The 17,884-nt window shown below is 47.7% G+C and overlaps 1 protein-coding gene across 1 annotated transcript in view; it reads right to left on the reverse strand.

The window, feature by feature from the left end:
• The window catches only part of LOC124024433 (aminopeptidase N-like), a 79,179-nt gene that overhangs the window by 22,899 nt on the left and 38,396 nt on the right, over positions 1-17,884 (reverse strand). Inside the window, exons 8-10 of the mRNA XM_046338326.1 lie at positions 11,085-11,150; positions 7,956-8,021; positions 4,546-4,721 (exon numbers count right to left, since the gene is read on the reverse strand). Coding sequence (XP_046194282.1) covers positions 4,546-4,721; positions 7,956-8,021; positions 11,085-11,150 — 308 coding nt within the window. The remainder of the gene's footprint in view (positions 1-4,545; positions 4,722-7,955; positions 8,022-11,084; positions 11,151-17,884) is intronic.

Here is a 17,884-nt window from a genome sequence, read left to right on the forward strand (position 1 = left end):
CTGCAGGTGGTTGGTTAACTGCCTTGCTGCAGGGGGTTAACTAACTGCCTTGCTGCAGGTGGTTGGTTAACTGCCTTGCTGTTGGGGTTTAGCTGGCTTGGTGTTGGGGGTTATTTGCCTTGCTGTTGGGGGTGAACTACCTGCCTTGCTGCAGGGGGTTAACAAACTCCCTTGCTGCAGGTGGTTGGTTAACTGCCTTGCTGTTGGGGTTTAGCTGGCTTGGTGTTGGGGGTTATTTGCCTTGCTGTTGGGGGTTAACTGCCTTGCTGTTGGGGGTGAACTACCTGCCTTGCTGCAGGGGGTGAACTAACTGCCTTGCTGCAGGGGGTGAACTAACTGCCTTGTTGCAGGGGTGAACTAACTGCCTTGCTGCATGGGGTTGGTTATCTGCCTTGCTGCAGTGGGTGAACTAACTGCCTTGCTGCAGGGGGTTAACTAACTGCCTTGCTGCAGGGGGTGAATTAACTGCCTTGCTGCAGGGGGTTAATTAACTGCCTTGCTGCAGGGGGTTAACTAACTGCCTTGCTGCAGGGGGTTAATTAACTGCCTTGCTGCAGGGGGTTAACTAACTGCCTTGCTGCAGGGGGTTAACTAACTGCCTTGCTGCAGGGGGTTAACTAACTGCCTTGCTGCAGGGGGTTAACTAACTGCCTTGCTGCAGGGGGTTAACTAACTGCCTTGCTGCAGGGGGTTGGTTAACTGCCTTGCTGCAGGGGGTTAACTAACTGCCTTGCTGCAGGGGGTTGGTTAACTGCCTTGCTGCAGGGGGTTGGTTAACTGCCTTGCTGCAGGGGGTTAACTAACTGCCTTGCTGCAGGGGGTTAACTAACTGCCTTGCTGCAGGGGGTTAACTAACTGCCTTGCTGCAGGGGGTTAACTAACTGCCTTGCTGCAGGGGGTTAACTAACTGCCTTGCTGCAGGGGGTTAATTAACTGCCTTGCTGCAGGGGGTTAACTAACTGCCTTGCTGCAGGGGGTTAATTAACTGCCTTGCTGTTGGGGTTTAGCTGGCTTGGTGTTGGGGGTTATTTGCCTTGCTGCAGGGGGTTAACTAACTGCCTTGCTGCAGGGGGTTAACTAACTGCCTTGCTGCAGGGGGTTAACTAACTGCCTTGCTGCAGGGGGTTAACTAACTGCCTTGCTGCAGGGGGTTGGTTAACTGCCTTGCTGCAGGGGGTTGGTTAACTGCCTTGCTGCAGGGGGTTAACTAACTGCCTTGCTGCAGGGGGTTAACTAACTGCCTTGCTGCAGGGGGTTGGTTAACTGCCTTGCTGCAGGGGGTTAACTAACTGCCTTGCTTCAGGGGGTGAACTAACTGCCTTGCTGCAGGGGTGAACTAACTGCCTTGCTGCAGGGGGTTAACTAACTGCCTTGCTGCAGGGGGTTAACTAACTGCCTTGCTGCAGGGGGTTAACTGCCTTGCTGCAGGGGGTTAACTAACTGCCTTTCTGCAGGGGGTTAACTAACTGCCTTGCTGCAGGGGGTTAACTGCCTTGCTGCAGGGGGTTAACTAACTGCCTTTCTGCAGGGGGTTAACTAACTGCCTTGCTGCAGGGGGTTAACTAACTGCCTTTCTGCAGGGGGTTAACTAACTGCCTTTCTGCAGGGGGTTAACTAACTGCCTTGCTGCAGGGGGTTAACTGCCTTGCTGCAGGGGGTTAACTAACTGCCTTTCTGCAGGGGGTTAACTAACTGCCTTGCTGCAGGGGGTTAACTAACTCCCTTGCTGCAGGTGGTTGGTTAACTGCCTTGCTGTTGGGGTTTAGCTGGCTTGGTGTTGGGGGTTATTTGCCTTGCTGTTGGGGTTTAGCTGGCTTGGTGTTGGGGGTTATTTGCCTTGCTGTTAGGGGTTAACTGCCTTGCTGTTGGGGTTTAACTGAACTTCCGGCGCCGACAGAAATGGCCGCTTCGCTTCGCGTTTCTAGGAAACTATGCAGTTTTTTGTTTTTTTACGTGTTTTTTCTTACATTAGTACCCCAGGTCATCTTAGGTTTCATTACATACAGTCGAGAAGAACTACTGAATATAAGAGCAGCGTCAACTCACCATCAGTACGACCAAGAATATGACTTTTGCGAAGAGGATCCTGTGTTCCCGTAGCAACGATTAAAACATTCCCAAACCTGAAACCGTGGATTGATGGCAGCATTCGCATGAAACTGAAAGCGCAAACAACTGCTTTTAATCATCTGGACAAGAGGAATACCTATGTGAGAATGCTGTTCATCGACTACAGCTCGGCATTTAACACCATAGTACCCTCCAAGCTCGTCATCAAGCTCGAGACCCTGGGTCTCGACCCCGCTCTGTGCAACTGGGTACTGGACTTCCTAACGGGCCGCCCCCAGGTGGTGAGGGTAGGCAACAACATCTCCACCCCGCTGATCCTCAACACTGGGGCCCCACAAGGGTTGGTTCCGAGCCCTCTCCTGTACTCCCTGTTCACCCACGACTGCGTGGCCACGCACGCCTCCAACTCAATCATCAAGTTTGCGGACGACACAACAGTGGTAGGCTTGATTACCAACAATGACGAGACGGCCTACAGGGATGAGGTGAGGGCCCTTGGAGTGTGGTGTCAGGAAAATAACCTCACACTCAACGTCAACAAAACTAAGGAGATGATTGTGGACTTCAGGAAACAGCAGAGGGAACACCCCCCTATCCACATCGATGGAACAGTAGTGGAGAGGGTAGCAAGTTTTAAGTTCCTCGGCATACACATCACAGACAAACTGAATTGGTCCACCCACACAGACAGCATCGTGAAGAAGGCGCAGCAGTGCCTCTTCAACCTCAGGAGGCTGAAGAAATTTGGCTTGTCACCAAAAGCACTCACAAACTTCTACAGATGCACAATCGAGAGCATCCTGGCGGGCTGTATCACCGCCTGGTACGGCAACTGCTCCGCCCACAACCGTAAGGCTCTCCAGAGGGTAGTGAGGTCTGCACAACGCATCACCGGGGGCAAACTACCTGCCCTCCAGGACACCTACACCACCCGATGTTACAGGAAGGCCATAAAAATCATCAAGGACAACAACCACCCGAGCCACTGCCTGTTCACCCCACTATCATCCAGAAGGCAAGTTCAGTACAGGTGCATCAAAGCTGGGACCGAGAGACTGAAAAACAGCTTCTATCTCAAGGCCATCAGACTGTTAAACAGCCACCACTAACATTGAGTGGCTGCTGCCAACACACTGTCATTGACACTGACCCAACTCCAGCCACTTTAATAATGGGAATTGATGGGAAATGATGTAAAATATATCACTAGCCACTTTAAACAATGCTACCTAATATAATGTTTACATACCCTACATTATTCATCTCATATGTATACGTACATACTGTACTCTATATCATCTACTGCATCTTTATGTAATACATGTATCACAAGCCACTTTAACTATGCCACTTTGTTTACATACTCATCTTATATGTATATACTGTACTCGATACCATCTACTGTATCTTGCCTATGCCGCTCTGTACCATTACTCATTCATATATCCTTATGTACATATTCATTATCCCCTTACACTTGTGTGTGTATAAGACAGTAGTTTTGGAATTGTTCGTTAGATTACTTGTTGGTTATTACTGCATTGTTGGAACTAGAAGCACAAGCATTTCGCTACACTCGCATTAACATCTGCTAACCATGTGTATGTGACAAATAAAATTGGATTTGATTTGTTGTTGGGGGTTAACTGCCTTGTTGGGGGTTAACTAATTGCCTTGTTGTTGGGGGTTAACTAATTGCCTTGTTGTTGGGGGTTAACCAATTGCCTTGTTGTTGGGGGTTAACAAACTGCCTTGCTGCTGGGGGTTATTTGCCTTGTCGTTGGGGGTTAACTGCCTTGTTGTTCAGGGTTAACTGCCTTGTAGTTGGGAATTAACTGCCTTGTTGTTCAGGGTTAACTGCCTTGTAGTTGGGGGGTTAACTGCCTTGTAGTTGGGGGTTAACTGCCTTGTCGTTGGGGGTTAACTGCCTTGTAGTTGGGGGTTAACTGCCTTGTCGTTGGGGGTTAACTGCCTTGTTGTTCAGGGTTAACTGCCTTGTCGTTGGGGGTTAACTGCCTTGCTGCTGGGGGTTATTTGCCTTTTCGTTGGGGGTTAACTCCCTTGTCGTTGGGGGTTAACTGCCTTGTCGTTGGGGATTAACTGCCTTGTCGTTGGGGGTTAACTGCCTTGCTGCTGGGGGTTATTTGCCTTGTCGTTGGGGGTTAACTGCCTTGTCGTTGGGGGTTAACTGCCTTGTCGTTGGGGTTAACTGCCTTGTCGTTGGGGTTAACTGCCTTGTCGTTGGGGTTAACTGCCTTGTCTTTGGGGTTAACTGCCTTGTCGTTGGGGGTTAACTGCCTTGTTGTTGAGGGTTAACTGCCTTGTTGTTAGGGGTTAACTGGGCAGAACGGCTCAGGGATTACAAACAGCAACCTTTCAGTCACTGGCCCAACGCCCCTTAACCTCTATGCTACCTGCCACCCCTTGTCTATGGTAAAGCAGCATCACAGAAATGAGCTCAAGAAGAATATTTACTTGTATGGAGAGGGTCTGTCCACTACAGAGTCAGGGTCCAGGAGGAAGTGCTTCTGGGTAATGTGTCCCGTGGCCGTATCTATGGTAACCACTGGGAAGCCCATCTGAAGGATCCAGCGGTTCATGATGTCATGCACTGTGTGAGGTAGACTCATCCCTGGAGTGCTGAGGACTGCCTGTCAGAGGATGGAACACATAACAACACCTTAATGATAGAGAGTACAACGGCACCATCTCTAGGGTCGTTCAGAACAGATTTAATGATAGAGAGTACAACGGCACCATCTCTAGGGTCGTTCAGAACAGATTTAATGATAGAGAGTACAACGGCACCATCTCTAGGGTCGTTCAGAACAGATTTAATGATAGAGAGTACAACGGCACCATCTCTAGGGTCGTTCAGAACAGATTTAATGATAGAGAGTACAACGGCACCATCTCTAGGGTCGTTCAGAACAGATTTAATGATAGAGAGTACAACGGCACCATCTCTAGGGTCGTTCAGAACAGATTTAATGATAGAGTACAACGGCACCATCTCTAGGGTCGTTCAGAACAGATTTAATGATAGAGAGTACAACGGCACCATCTCTAGGGTCGTTCAGAACAGATTTAATGATAGAGAGTACAACGGCACCATCTCTAGGGTCGTTCAGAACAGATTTAATGATAGAGAGTACAACGGCACCATCTCTAGGGTCGTTCAGAACAGATTTAATGATAGAGAGTACAACGGCACCATCTCTAGGGTCGTTCAGAACAGATTTAATGATAGAGAGTACAACGGCACCATCTCTAGGGTCGTTCAGAACAGATTTAATGATAGAGAGTACAACGGCACCATCTCTAGGGTGGGTTCAGAACAGATTTAATGATAGAGAGTACAACGGCACCATCTCTAGGGTCGTTCAGAACAGATTTAATGATAGAGAGTACAACGGCACCATCTCTAGGGTCGTTCAGAACAGATTTAATGATAGAGAGTACAACGGCACCATCTCTAGGGTCGTTCAGAACAGATTTAATGATAGAGAGTACAACGGCACCAGCTCTAGGGTCGTTCAGAACAGATTTAATGATAGAGAGTACAACGGCACCATCTCTAGGGTCGTTCAGAACAGATTTAATGATAGAGAGTACAACGGCACCATCTCTAGGGTCGTTCAGAACAGATTTAATGATAGAGAGTACAACGGCACCATCTCTAGGGTCGTTCAGAACAGATTTCAACCACAGGGGGTTTTCCACACACAATACCCTATTATATTTCATACTCATTTTAGTAGAAAGCTAATTGTAGATTGAAAATGAGATAATAGAGAGACAGATCATAGAGAGAGTAGACAGATCATAGAGATAGTATACAGATCATAGAGATAGTAGACAGATCATAGAGACAGTAGACAGATCATAGAGACAGTATACAGATCATAGAGATAGTAGACAGATCATAGAGACAGTAGACAGATCATAGAGATAGTAGACAGATCATAGAGATAGTATACAGATCATAGAGATAGTAGACAGATCATAGAGACAGTAGACAGATCATAGAGAGAGTATAGAGGTCTATTTATCATACTGTATCCATGGTGAAGATGATCCCAGAGAGGAGAGAGGGAGATCATAGAGATAGTAGACAGATCATAGAGATAGTAGACAGATCATAGAGATAGTATACAGATCATAGAGATAGTAGACAGGTCATAGAGATAGTAGACAGATCATAGAGATAGTAGACAGATCATAGAGATAGTATACAGATCATAGAGATAGTATACAGATCATAGAGATAGTAGACAGATCATAGAGATAGTAGACAGATCATAGAGATAGTAGACAGATCATAGAGACAGTATACAGATCATAGAGATAGTAGACAGATCATCGAGATAGTAGACAGATCATAGAAATAGTAGACAGATCATAGAGATAGTATACAGATCATAGAGATAGTAGACAGGTCATTGAGATAGTAGACAGGTCATAGAGAGAGTATAGAGGTCTATTTATCATACTGTATCCATGGTGAAGATGATCCCAGAGAGGAGAGAGGGAGATCATAGAGATAGTAGACAGATCATAGAGATAGTAGACAGATCATAGAGACAGTATACAGATCATAGAGATAGTATACAGATCATAGAGATAGTAGACAGATCATAGAGACAGTATACAGATCATAGAGATAGTATACAGATCATAGAGATAGTAGACAGATCATAGAGATAGTATACAGATCATAGAGATAGTATACAGATCATAGAGATAGTAGACAGATCATAGAGATAGTAGACAGATCATAGAGATAGTAGACAGATCATAGAGACAGTATACAGATCATAGAGATAGTAGACAGATCATCGAGATAGTAGACAGATCATAGAAATAGTAGACAGATCATAGAGATAGTATACAGATCATAGAGATAGTAGACAGGTCATTGAGATAGTAGACAGGTCATAGAGAGAGTATAGAGGTCTATTTATCATACTGTATCCATGGTGAAGATGATCCCAGAGAGGAGAGAGGGAGATCATAGAGATAGTAGACAGATCATAGAGACAGTATACAGATCATAGAGATAGTAGACAGATCATAGAGATAGTATACAGATCATAGAGATAGTAGACAGATCATAGAGATAGTAGACAGATCATAGAGATAGTATACAGATCATAGAGATAGTATACAGATCATAGAGATAGTAGACAGATCATAGAGATAGTAGACAGATCATAGAGATAGTAGACAGATCATAGAGATAGTATACAGATCATAGAGAGAGTATAGAGGTCTATTTATCATACTGTATCCATGGTGAAGATGATCCCAGAGAGGAGAGAGGGAGACCATAGCGATAGTAGACAGATCATAGAGATAGTAGACAGATCATAGAGACAGTATACAGATCATAGAGATAGTAGACAGATCATAGAGATAGTAGACAGGTCATAGAGATAGTAGACAGATCATAGAGATAGTATACAGATCATAGAGATAGTAGACAGATCATAGAGATAGTAGACAGATCATAGAGATAGTAGACAGATCATAGAGATAGTAGACAGGTCATAGAGATAGTAGACAGATCATAGAGATAGTATACAGATCATAGAGATAGTAGACAGATCATAGAGACAGTATACAGATCATAGAGATAGTATACAGACCATAGAGACAGTATACAGATCATAGAGATAGTAGACAGATCATAGAGATAGTATACAGATCATAGAGATAGTAGACAGATCATAGAGATAGTAGACAGATCATAGAGATAGTATACAGATCATAGAGATAGTAGACAGATCATAGAGATAGTAGACAGATCATAGAGATAGTATACAGATCATAGAGAGTATCGAGGTCTATTTATCATACTGTATAAATGGTAGAATAGGACTTACTTTCTGAAGATGATCCCAGAGATCTGAATACACTGTGTTGTTGAAGGCAAACTCATTCAGGTATGACTGAGAGAGAGAGGAGAGAGAGGGGTGAGAGGGGTAAAGAGGCAGAGGGAGGGAAAGAGGGAGGTGGGAGAGAGAGAGGCAGGGGAGAGAGAGAGGAGAGAGAGAGGGGGGAGAGGGGTAAAGAGGCAGAGGGAGGGAAAGAGAGAGGTGGGAGAGAGAGAGGCAGGGAGAGAGATAGGCAGGGGGATAGATAGGCAGGGGAGAGAGAGAGAGAGAGAGAGAGGGGAGAGGGGGAAAGAGGCAGAGGGAGGGAAAGAGAGAGGTGGGAGAGAGATAGGCAGGGGGAGAGAGAGAGGAGAGAGAGAGGGGGGAGAGGGGTAAAGAGGCAGAGGGAGGGAATAATAATATATGCCATTTAGCAGACGCTTTTATCCAAAGCGACTTACAGTCATGTGTGCATACATTCTACGTATGGGTGGTCCCGGGGATCGAACCCACTACCCTGGCGTTACAAGCGCCATGCTCTACCAACTGAGCTACAGAATATAGGCAGGGGGAGAGAGAGACAGGAGAGAGAGGAGAGAGAGAGGGGTGAGAGGGGGGAAGAGGCAGCGGGAGGGAAAGAGAGAGGTGGGAGAGAGAGAGGCAGGGGGAGAGAGAGAGAGGAGAGAGAGAGGGGGGAGAGAGAGAGGAGAGAGAGAGGGGTGAGAGGGTAAAGAGGCAGAGGGAGGGAAAGAGAGAGGTGGGAGAGAGATAGGCAGGGGGAGAGAGAGGCAGGGGGAGAGAGAGAGGAGAGAGAGAGGCAGGGAGAGAGAGGCAGGGAGAGAGAGAGTGAGCGAGAGAGGAGAGAGAGAGAGGCAGGGGAGAGAGAGGCAGGGACAGAGAGAGGCAGGGGAGAGAGAGAGGCAGGGAGAGAGAGAGAGGCAGGGAGAGAGAGAGGCAGGGGGAGAGAGAGGCAGGGGGAGAGAGGCAGGGAGGGAGAGAGAGGAGGGGAGAGAGGCAGGGGAGAGAGAGAGGCAGGGAGAGAGAGAGAGGCAGGGGGAGAGAGGAGAGGGGGAGAGAGAGAGAGAGAGAGAGAGAGAGAGAGAGAGAGAGAGAGAGAGAGAGAGAGAGAGAGAGAGAGAGAGAGAGAGAGAGGCAGGAGAGAGAGAGAGGCAGGGAGAGAGAGAGGCAGGGGGGAGAGAGAGAGAGAGTGAGGAGGGAGAGAGAGAGAGAGAGAGAGAGAGAGAGAGAGAGAGAGAGAGAGAGAGAGAGAGAGAGAGAGAGAGAGAGGAGAGAGAGAGAGAGGCAGGGGAGAGAGAGGCAGGGGAGAGAGAGGCAGGGAGAGAGAGTGAGCGAGAGAGAGAGAGAGAGAGGCAGGGGGAGAGAGAGGCAGGGACAGAGAGAGGCAGGGGGAGAGAGAGAGGCAGGGAGAGAGAGAGAGGCAGGGAGAGAGAGAGGCAGGGGAGAGAGAGGCAGGGGGAGAGAGGCAGGGAGAGAGAGGGGGAGAGAGGCAGGGAGAGAGAGAGGCAGGGAGAGAGAGAGGCAGGGGAGAGAGGCAGGGGGAGAGAGAGAGAGAGAGAGAGAGAGAGAGAGAGAGAGAGAGTGAGAGTGAGCGAGAGAGAGAGAGAGAGAGAGAGAGAGAGAGAGAGAGAGAGAGAGAGAGAGAGAGAGAGAGAGAGAGGCAGGGAGAGAGAGAGAGAGGCAGGGAGAGAGAGAGGCAGGGGAGAGAGAGAGAGAGTGAGAGTGAGCGAGAGAGAGAGAGAGAGAGAGAGAGAGAGAGAGAGAGAGAGAGAGAGAGAGAGAGAGAGAGAGAGAGAGAGAGAGGCAGGGAGAGAGAGAGGCAGGGAGAGAGAGAGGCAGGGAGGGAGAGAGAGGCAGGGGGAGAGAGAGGAAGGGATAGAGAGAGGCAGGGAGAGAGAGAGGCAGGGGGAGAGAGAGGCAGGGGGAGAGAGGCAGGGGGAGAGAGAGAGGCAGAGAGAGAGAGGCAGGGGGAGAGAGGCAGGGGGAGAGAGAGAGGCAGGGAGAGAGAGGCAGAGAGAGAGAGGCAGGGGAGAGAGAGGCAGGGGAGAGAGAGGCAGGGAGAGAGAGAGGCAGGGAGAGAGAGAGGCAGGGGGAGAGAGGCAGGGGGAGAGAGAGGCAGGGGAGAGAGAGGCAGGGGGAGAGAGGCAGGGGGAGAGAGAGGCAGGGAGAGAGAGAGGCAGGGGGAGAGAGAGGCAGAGAGAGAGAGAGAGAGAGAGGCAGGGGAGAGAGAGGCAGGGGGAGAGAGAGGCAGGGGGAGAGAGGCAGGGGGAGAGAGAGGCAGGGGAGAGAGAGGCAGGGGGAGAGAGAGGCAGGGGGAGAGAGGCAGGGAGAGAGAGAGGCAGGGGGAGAGAGAGGCAGAGGGAGAGAGAGGCAGAGAGAGAGAGAGAGAGAGGCAGGGGAGAGAGAGGCAGAGAGAGAGAGAGAGAGAGAGAGAGAGAGAGAGAGAGAGAGGAGAGAGGCAGGGGGCGAGAGAGAGAAGTGGTGGAAGTGTCATGATGTCGGTTGATATTAACCAGTCCTCTATACTTACAGTTAGTCCTCTGGTTAATATACTCACAGTGAGTCCTCTGGTTAATATACTGTAACGATACTAACAGTCAGTCCTCTGGTTAATATACTGTAACTATACTCACAGCTAGTCCTCTGGTTAATATACTGTAACTACACTCACAGTGAGACCTCTGGTTAATATACTGTAACTACACTCACAGCTAGTCCTCTGGTTAATATACTGTAACTATACTCACAGTGAGTCCTCTGGTTAATATACTGTAACTATACTCACAGTGAGTCCTCTGGTTAATATACTGTAACTATACTCACAGCTAGTCCTCTGGTTAATATACTGTAACTATACTCACAGTGAGTCCTCTGGTTAATATACTGTGACTATACTCACAGTGAGTCCTCTGGTTAATATACTGTGACTATACTCACACTAAGTCCTCTGGTTAATATACTGTAACTTATGCTCAATAAGAATATTTAATTCATTCAGATCTAGGATGTGTTATTTTAGTGTTCCCTTTATTTTTTGGAGCAGTGTATATAAATCTAAGCAAAATGATGTGGAACAGAATATAGTAATTAGACATGTACATAATCATAAACATTACTCACACTAAGTCCTCTGGCGAAGACCGGCTCTGTCAGGAACTCAGAAAGCATCCTCAGAACTGCAGCACCCTAGGAGGAAGAGAACACAGGATATAAGAAATAAAACGTCTGACTTGTCATGGTGGAAGAGATCATAGGATTTGAGAAAGAGAAAAACAGTCACATGATGTAACCATGGATCTCCCTACTACACCAGAGAGAGAAGGTGTAACCATGGATCTCCCTACTACACCAGAGAGAGAAGGTGTAACCATGGAGCTCTCTACTACACTAGAGAGAAGGTGTAACCATGGATCTCCCTACTACACTAGAGAGAAGGTGTAACCATGGATCTCCCTACTACACTAGAGAGAGAAGGTGTAACCATGGATCTCCCTACTACACCAGAGAGAGAAGGTGTAACCATGGATCTCCCTACTACACTAGAGAGAGAAGGTGTAACCATGGAACTCTCTACTACACTATAGAGAAGGTGTAACCATGGAGCCCTCTACTACACTAGAGAGAAGGTGTAACCATGGAGCTCTCTACTACACTAGAGAGAAGGTGTAACCATGGAGCTCCCTACTACACCAGAGAGAGAAGGTGTAACCATGGATCTCCCTACTACACCAGAGAGAGAAGGTGTAACCATGGAGCTCTTTACTACACCAGAGAGAGAATGTGTAACCATGGAGCTCTCTACTACACTAGAGAGAAGGTGTAACCATGGAGCTCCCTACTACACCAGAGAGAGAAGGTGTAACCATGGAGCTCTCTACTACACCAGAGAGAGAAGGTGTAACCATGGATCTCCCAACTACACCAGAGAGAGAAGGTGTAACCATGTATCTCCCTACTACACCAGAGAGAGAAGGTGTAACCATGGATCTCCCAACTACACCAGAGAGATAATGTGTAACCATGGATCTCCCAACTACACTAGAGAGAGAAGGTGTAACCATGGATCTCCCTACTACACCAGAGAGAGAAGGTGTAACCATGGATCTCCCAACTACACTAGAGAGAGAAGGTGTAACCATGGATCTCCCTACTACACCAGAGAGAGAAGGTGTAACCATGGATCTCCCAACTACACTAGAGAGAAGGTGTAACCATGGATCTCCCTACTACACCAGAGAGAGAAGGTGTAACCATGGATCTCCCTACTACACCAGAGAGAGAAGGTGTAACCATGGAGCTCCCAACTACACTAGAGAGAAGGTGTAACCATGGATCTCCCTACTACACCAGAGAGAGAAGGTGTAACCATGGATCTCCCTACTACACTAGAGAGAAGGTGTAACCATGGATCTCCCTACTACACCAGAGAGAGAAGGTGTAACCATGGATCTCCCTACTACACCAGAGAGAAGGTGTAACCATGGAGCTCCCTACTACACTAGAGAGAAGGTGTAACCATGGATCTCCCTACTACACCAGAGAGTGAAGGTGTAACCATGGATCTCCCTACTACACTAGAGAGAGAAGGTGTAACCATGGATCTCCCTACTACACTAGAGAGAAGGTGTAACCATGGATCTCCCTACTACACCAGAGAGTGAAGGTGTAACCATGGATCTCCCTACTACACTAGAGAGAGAAGGTGTAACCATGGATCTCCCTACTACACTAGAGAGAAGGTGTAACCATGGATCTCCCTACTACACCAGAGAGAGAAGGTGTAACCATGGATCTCCCTACTACACCAGAGAGAGAAGGTGTAACCATGGAGCTCCCAACTACACTAGAGAGAAGGTGTAACCATGGATCTCCCTACTACACCAGAGAGAGAAGGTGTAACCATGGATCTCCCTACTACACTAGAGAGAGAATGTGTAACCATGGATCTCCCTACTACACTAGAGAGAAGGTGTAAACATGGATCTCCCTACTACACTAGAGAGAGAAGGTGTAACCATGGAGCTCTCTACTACACCAGAGAGAGAAGGTGTAACCATGGATCTCTCTACTACACCAGAGAGAGAAGGTGTAACCATGGATCTCTCTACTACACCAGAGAGAGAAGGTGTAACCATGGATCTCTCTACTACACCAGAGAGAGAAGGTGTAACCATGGATCTCTCTACTACACCAGAGAGAGAAGGTGTAACCATGGATCTCCCTACTACACCAGAGAGAGAAGGTGTAACCATGGATCTCCCTACTACACCAGAGAGAGAAGGTGTAACCATGGATCTCCCTACTACACCAGAGAGAGAAGGTGTAACCATGGATCTCCCTACTACACCAGAGAGAGAAGGTGTAACCATGGATCTCCCTACTACACCAGAGAGAGAAGGTGTAACCATGGAGCTCTCTACTACACCAGAGAGAGAAGGTGTAACCATGGAGCCCTCTACTACACTAGAGAGAAGGTGTAACCATGGAGCTCCCTACTACACTAGAGAGAGAAGGTGTAACCATGGAGCCCTCTACTACACTAGAGAGAAGGTGTAACCATGGAGCTCCCTACTACACTAGAGAGAAGGTGTAACCATGGATCTCCCAACTACACTAGAGAGAGAAGGTGTAACCATGGATCTCCCTACTACACCAGAGAGAGAAGGTGTAACCATGGATCTCCCAACTACACTAGAGAGAAGGTGTAACCATGGATCTCCCTACTACACCAGAGAGAGAAGGTGTAACCATGGATCTCCCTACTACACCAGAGAGAGAAGGTGTAACCATGGATCTCCCTACTACACCAGAGAGAGAAGGTGTAACCATGGAGCTCCCAACTACACTAGAGAGAAGGTGTAACCATGGATCTCCCTACTACACCAGAGAGAGAAGGTGTAACCATGGATCTCCCTACTACACTAGAGAGAAGGTGTAACCATGGATCTCCCTACTACACCAGAGAGAGAAGGTGTAACCATGGATCTCCCTACTACACCAGAGAGAGAAGGTGTAACCATGGAGCTCCCAACTACACTAGAGAGAAGGTGTAACCATGGATCTCCCTACTACACCAGAGAGTGAAGGTGTAACCATGGATCTCCCTACTACACTAGAGAGAGAAGGTGTAACCATGGATCTCCCTACTACACTAGAGAGAAGGTGTAACCATGGATCTCCCTACTACACCAGAGAGTGAAGGTGTAACCATGGATCTCCCTACTACACTAGAGAGAGAAGGTGTAACCATGGATCTCCCTACTACACTAGAGAGAAGGTGTAACCATGGATCTCCCTACTACACCAGAGAGAGAAGGTGTAACCATGGATCTCCCTACTACACTAGAGAGAAGGTGTAACCATGGATCTCCCTACTACACTAGAGAGAGAATGTGTAACCATGGATCTCCCTACTACACTAGAGAGAAGGTGTAAACATGGATCTCCCTACTACACTAGAGAGAGAAGGTGTAACCATGGAGCTCTCTACTACACCAGAGAGAAGGTGTAACCATGGATCTCTCTACTACACCAGAGAGAGAAGGTGTAACCATGGATCTCTCTACTACACCAGAGAGAGAAGGTGTAACCATGGATCTCTCTACTACACCAGAGAGAGAAGGTGTAACCATGGATCTCTCTACTACACCAGAGAGAGAAGGTGTAACCATGGATCTCCCTACTACACCAGAGAGAGAAGGTGTAACCATGGATCTCCCTACTACACCAGAGAGAGAAGGTGTAACCATGGATCTCCCTACTACACCAGAGAGAGAAGGTGTAACCATGGATCTCCCTACTACACCAGAGAGAGAAGGTGTAACCATGGATCTCCCTACTACACCAGAGAGAGAAGGTGTAACCATGGATCTCCCTACTACACCAGAGAGAGAAGGTGTAACCATGGAGCTCTCTACTACACCAGAGAGAGAAGGTGTAACCATGGAGCCCTCTACTACACTAGAGAGAAGGTGTAACCATGGAGCTCCCTACTACACTAGAGAGAGAAGGTGTAACCATGGAGCCCTCTACTACACTAGAGAGAAGGTGTAACCATGGAGCTCCCTTCTACACCAGAGAGAAGGTGTAACCATGGAGCCCTCTACTACACTAGAGAGAAGGTGTAACCATGGAGCTCCCTACTACACTAGAGAGAGAAGGTGTAACCATGGATCTCCCTACTACACCAGAGAGAGAATGTGTAACCATGGAGCTCTCTACTACACCAGAGAGAGAAGGTGTAACCATGGAGCTCTCTACTACACCAGAGAGAGAAGGTGTAACCATGGAGCTCTCTACTACACCAGAGAGAGAAGGTGTAACCATGGAGCTCTCTACTACACCAGAGAGAGAAGGTGTAACCATGGAGCTCTCTACTACACTAGAGAGAAGGTGTAACCATGAAGCTCCCTACTACACCAGAGAGAGAAGGTGTAACCATGAAGCTCCCTACTACACCAGAGAGAGAAGGTGTAACCATGGATCTCCCTACTACACTAGAGAGAAGGTGTATCCATGGATCTCCCTACTACACCAGAGAGAGAAGGTGTAACCATGGATCTCCCTACTACACCAGAGAGAGAAGGTGTAACCATGGAGCTCCCAACTACACTAGAGAGAAGGTGTAACCATGGATCTCCCTACTACACCAGAGAGAGAAGGTGTAACCATGGATCTCCCTACTACACTAGAGAGAGAAGGTGTAACCATGGATCTCCCTACTACACTAGAGAGAAGGTGTAACCATGGATCTCCCTACTACACCAGAGAGAGAAGGTGTAACCATGGAGCTCCCAACTACACTAGAGAGAAGGTGTAACCATGGATCTCCCTACTACACCAGAGAGAGAAGGTGTAACCATGGATCTCCCTACTACACTAGAGAGAGAATGTGTAACCATGGATCTCCCTACTACACTAGAGAGAAGGTGTAAACATGGATCTCCCTACTACACTAGAGAGAGAAGGTGTAACCATGGAGCTCTCTACTACACCAGAGAGAGAAGGTGTAACCATGGATCTCTCTACTACACCAGAGAGAGAAGGTGTAACCATGGATCTCTCTACTACACCAGAGAGAGAAGGTGTAACCATGGATCTCTCTACTACACCAGAGAGAAGGTGTAACCATGGATCTCTCTACTACACCAGAGAGAGAAGGTGTAACCATGGATCTCCCTACTACACCAGAGAGAGAAGGTGTAACCATGGATCTCCCTACTACACCAGAGAGAGAAGGTGTAACCATGGATCTCCCTACTACACCAGAGAGAGAAGGTGTAACCATGGATCTCCCTACTACACCGAGAGAGAGAAGGTGTAACCATGGATCTCCCTACTACACCAGAGAGAGAAGGTGTAACCATGGAGCTCTCTACTACACCAGAGAGAGAAGGTGTAACCATGGAGCCCTCTACTACACTAGAGAGAAGGTGTAACCATGGAGCTCCCTACTACACTAGAGAGAGAAGGTGTAACCATGGAGCCCTCTACTACACTAGAGAGAAGGTGTAACCATGGAGCTCCCTACTACACTAGAGAGAAGGTGTAACCATGGATCTCCCAACTACACTAGAGAGAGAAGGTGTAACCATGGATCTCCCTACTACACCAGAGAGAGAAGGTGTAACCATGGATCTCCCAACTACACTAGAGAGAAGGTGTAACCATGGATCTCCCTACTACACCAGAGAGAGAAGGTGTAACCATGGATCTCCCTACTACACCAGAGAGAGAAGGTGTAACCATGGATCTCCCTACTACACCAGAGAGAGAAGGTGTAACCATGGAGCTCCCAACTACACTAGAGAGAAGGTGTAACCATGGATCTCCCTACTACACCAGAGAGAGAAGGTGTAACCATGGATCTCCCTACTACACTAGAGAGAAGGTGTAACCATGGATCTCCCTACTACACCAGAGAGAGAAGGTGTAACCATGGATCTCCCTACTACACCAGAGAGAGAAGGTGTAACCATGGAGCTCCCAACTACACTAGAGAGAAGGTGTAACCATGGATCTCCCTACTACACCAGAGAGTGAAGGTGTAACCATGGATCTCCCTACTACACTAGAGAGAGAAGGTGTAACCATGGATCTCCCTACTACACTAGAGAGAAGGTGTAACCATGGATCTCCCTACTACACCAGAGAGTGAAGGTGTAACCATGGATCTCCCTACTACACTAGAGAGAGAAGGTGTAACCATGGATCTCCCTACTACACTAGAGAGAAGGTGTAACCATGGATCTCCCTACTACACCAGAGAGAGAAGGTGTAACCATGGATCTCCCTACTACACTAGAGAGAGAAGGTGTAACCATGGATCTCCCTACTACACTAGAGAGAGAATGTGTAACCATGGATCTCCCTACTACACTAGAGAGAAGGTGTAAACATGGATCTCCCTACTACACTAGAGAGAGAAGGTGTAACCATGGAGCTCTCTACTACACCAGAGAGAGAAGGTGTAACCATGGATCTCTCTACTACACCAGAGAGAGAAGGTGTAACCATGGATCTCTCTACTACACCAGAGAGAGAAGGTGTAACCATGGATCTCTCTACTACACCAGAGAGAGAAGGTGTAACCATGGATCTCTCTACTACACCAGAGAGAGAAGGTGTAACCATGGATCTCCCTACTACACCAGAGAGAGAAGGTGTAACCATGGATCTCCCTACTACACCAGAGAGAGAAGGTGTAACCATGGATCTCCCTACTACACCAGAGAGAGAAGGTGTAACCATGGATCTCCCTACTACACCAGAGAGAAGGTGTAACCATGGATCTCCCTACTACACCAGAGAGAGAAGGTGTAACCATGGATCTCCCTACTACACCAGAGAGAGAAGGTGTAACCATGGAGCTCTCTACTACACCAGAGAGAGAAGGTGTAACCATGGAGCCCTCTACTACA

The sequence above is a fragment of the Oncorhynchus gorbuscha genome, unplaced genomic scaffold (assembly GCF_021184085.1).
Source record: "Oncorhynchus gorbuscha isolate QuinsamMale2020 ecotype Even-year unplaced genomic scaffold, OgorEven_v1.0 Un_scaffold_1852, whole genome shotgun sequence".
Lineage (NCBI taxonomy): Eukaryota > Metazoa > Chordata > Actinopteri > Salmoniformes > Salmonidae > Oncorhynchus > Oncorhynchus gorbuscha.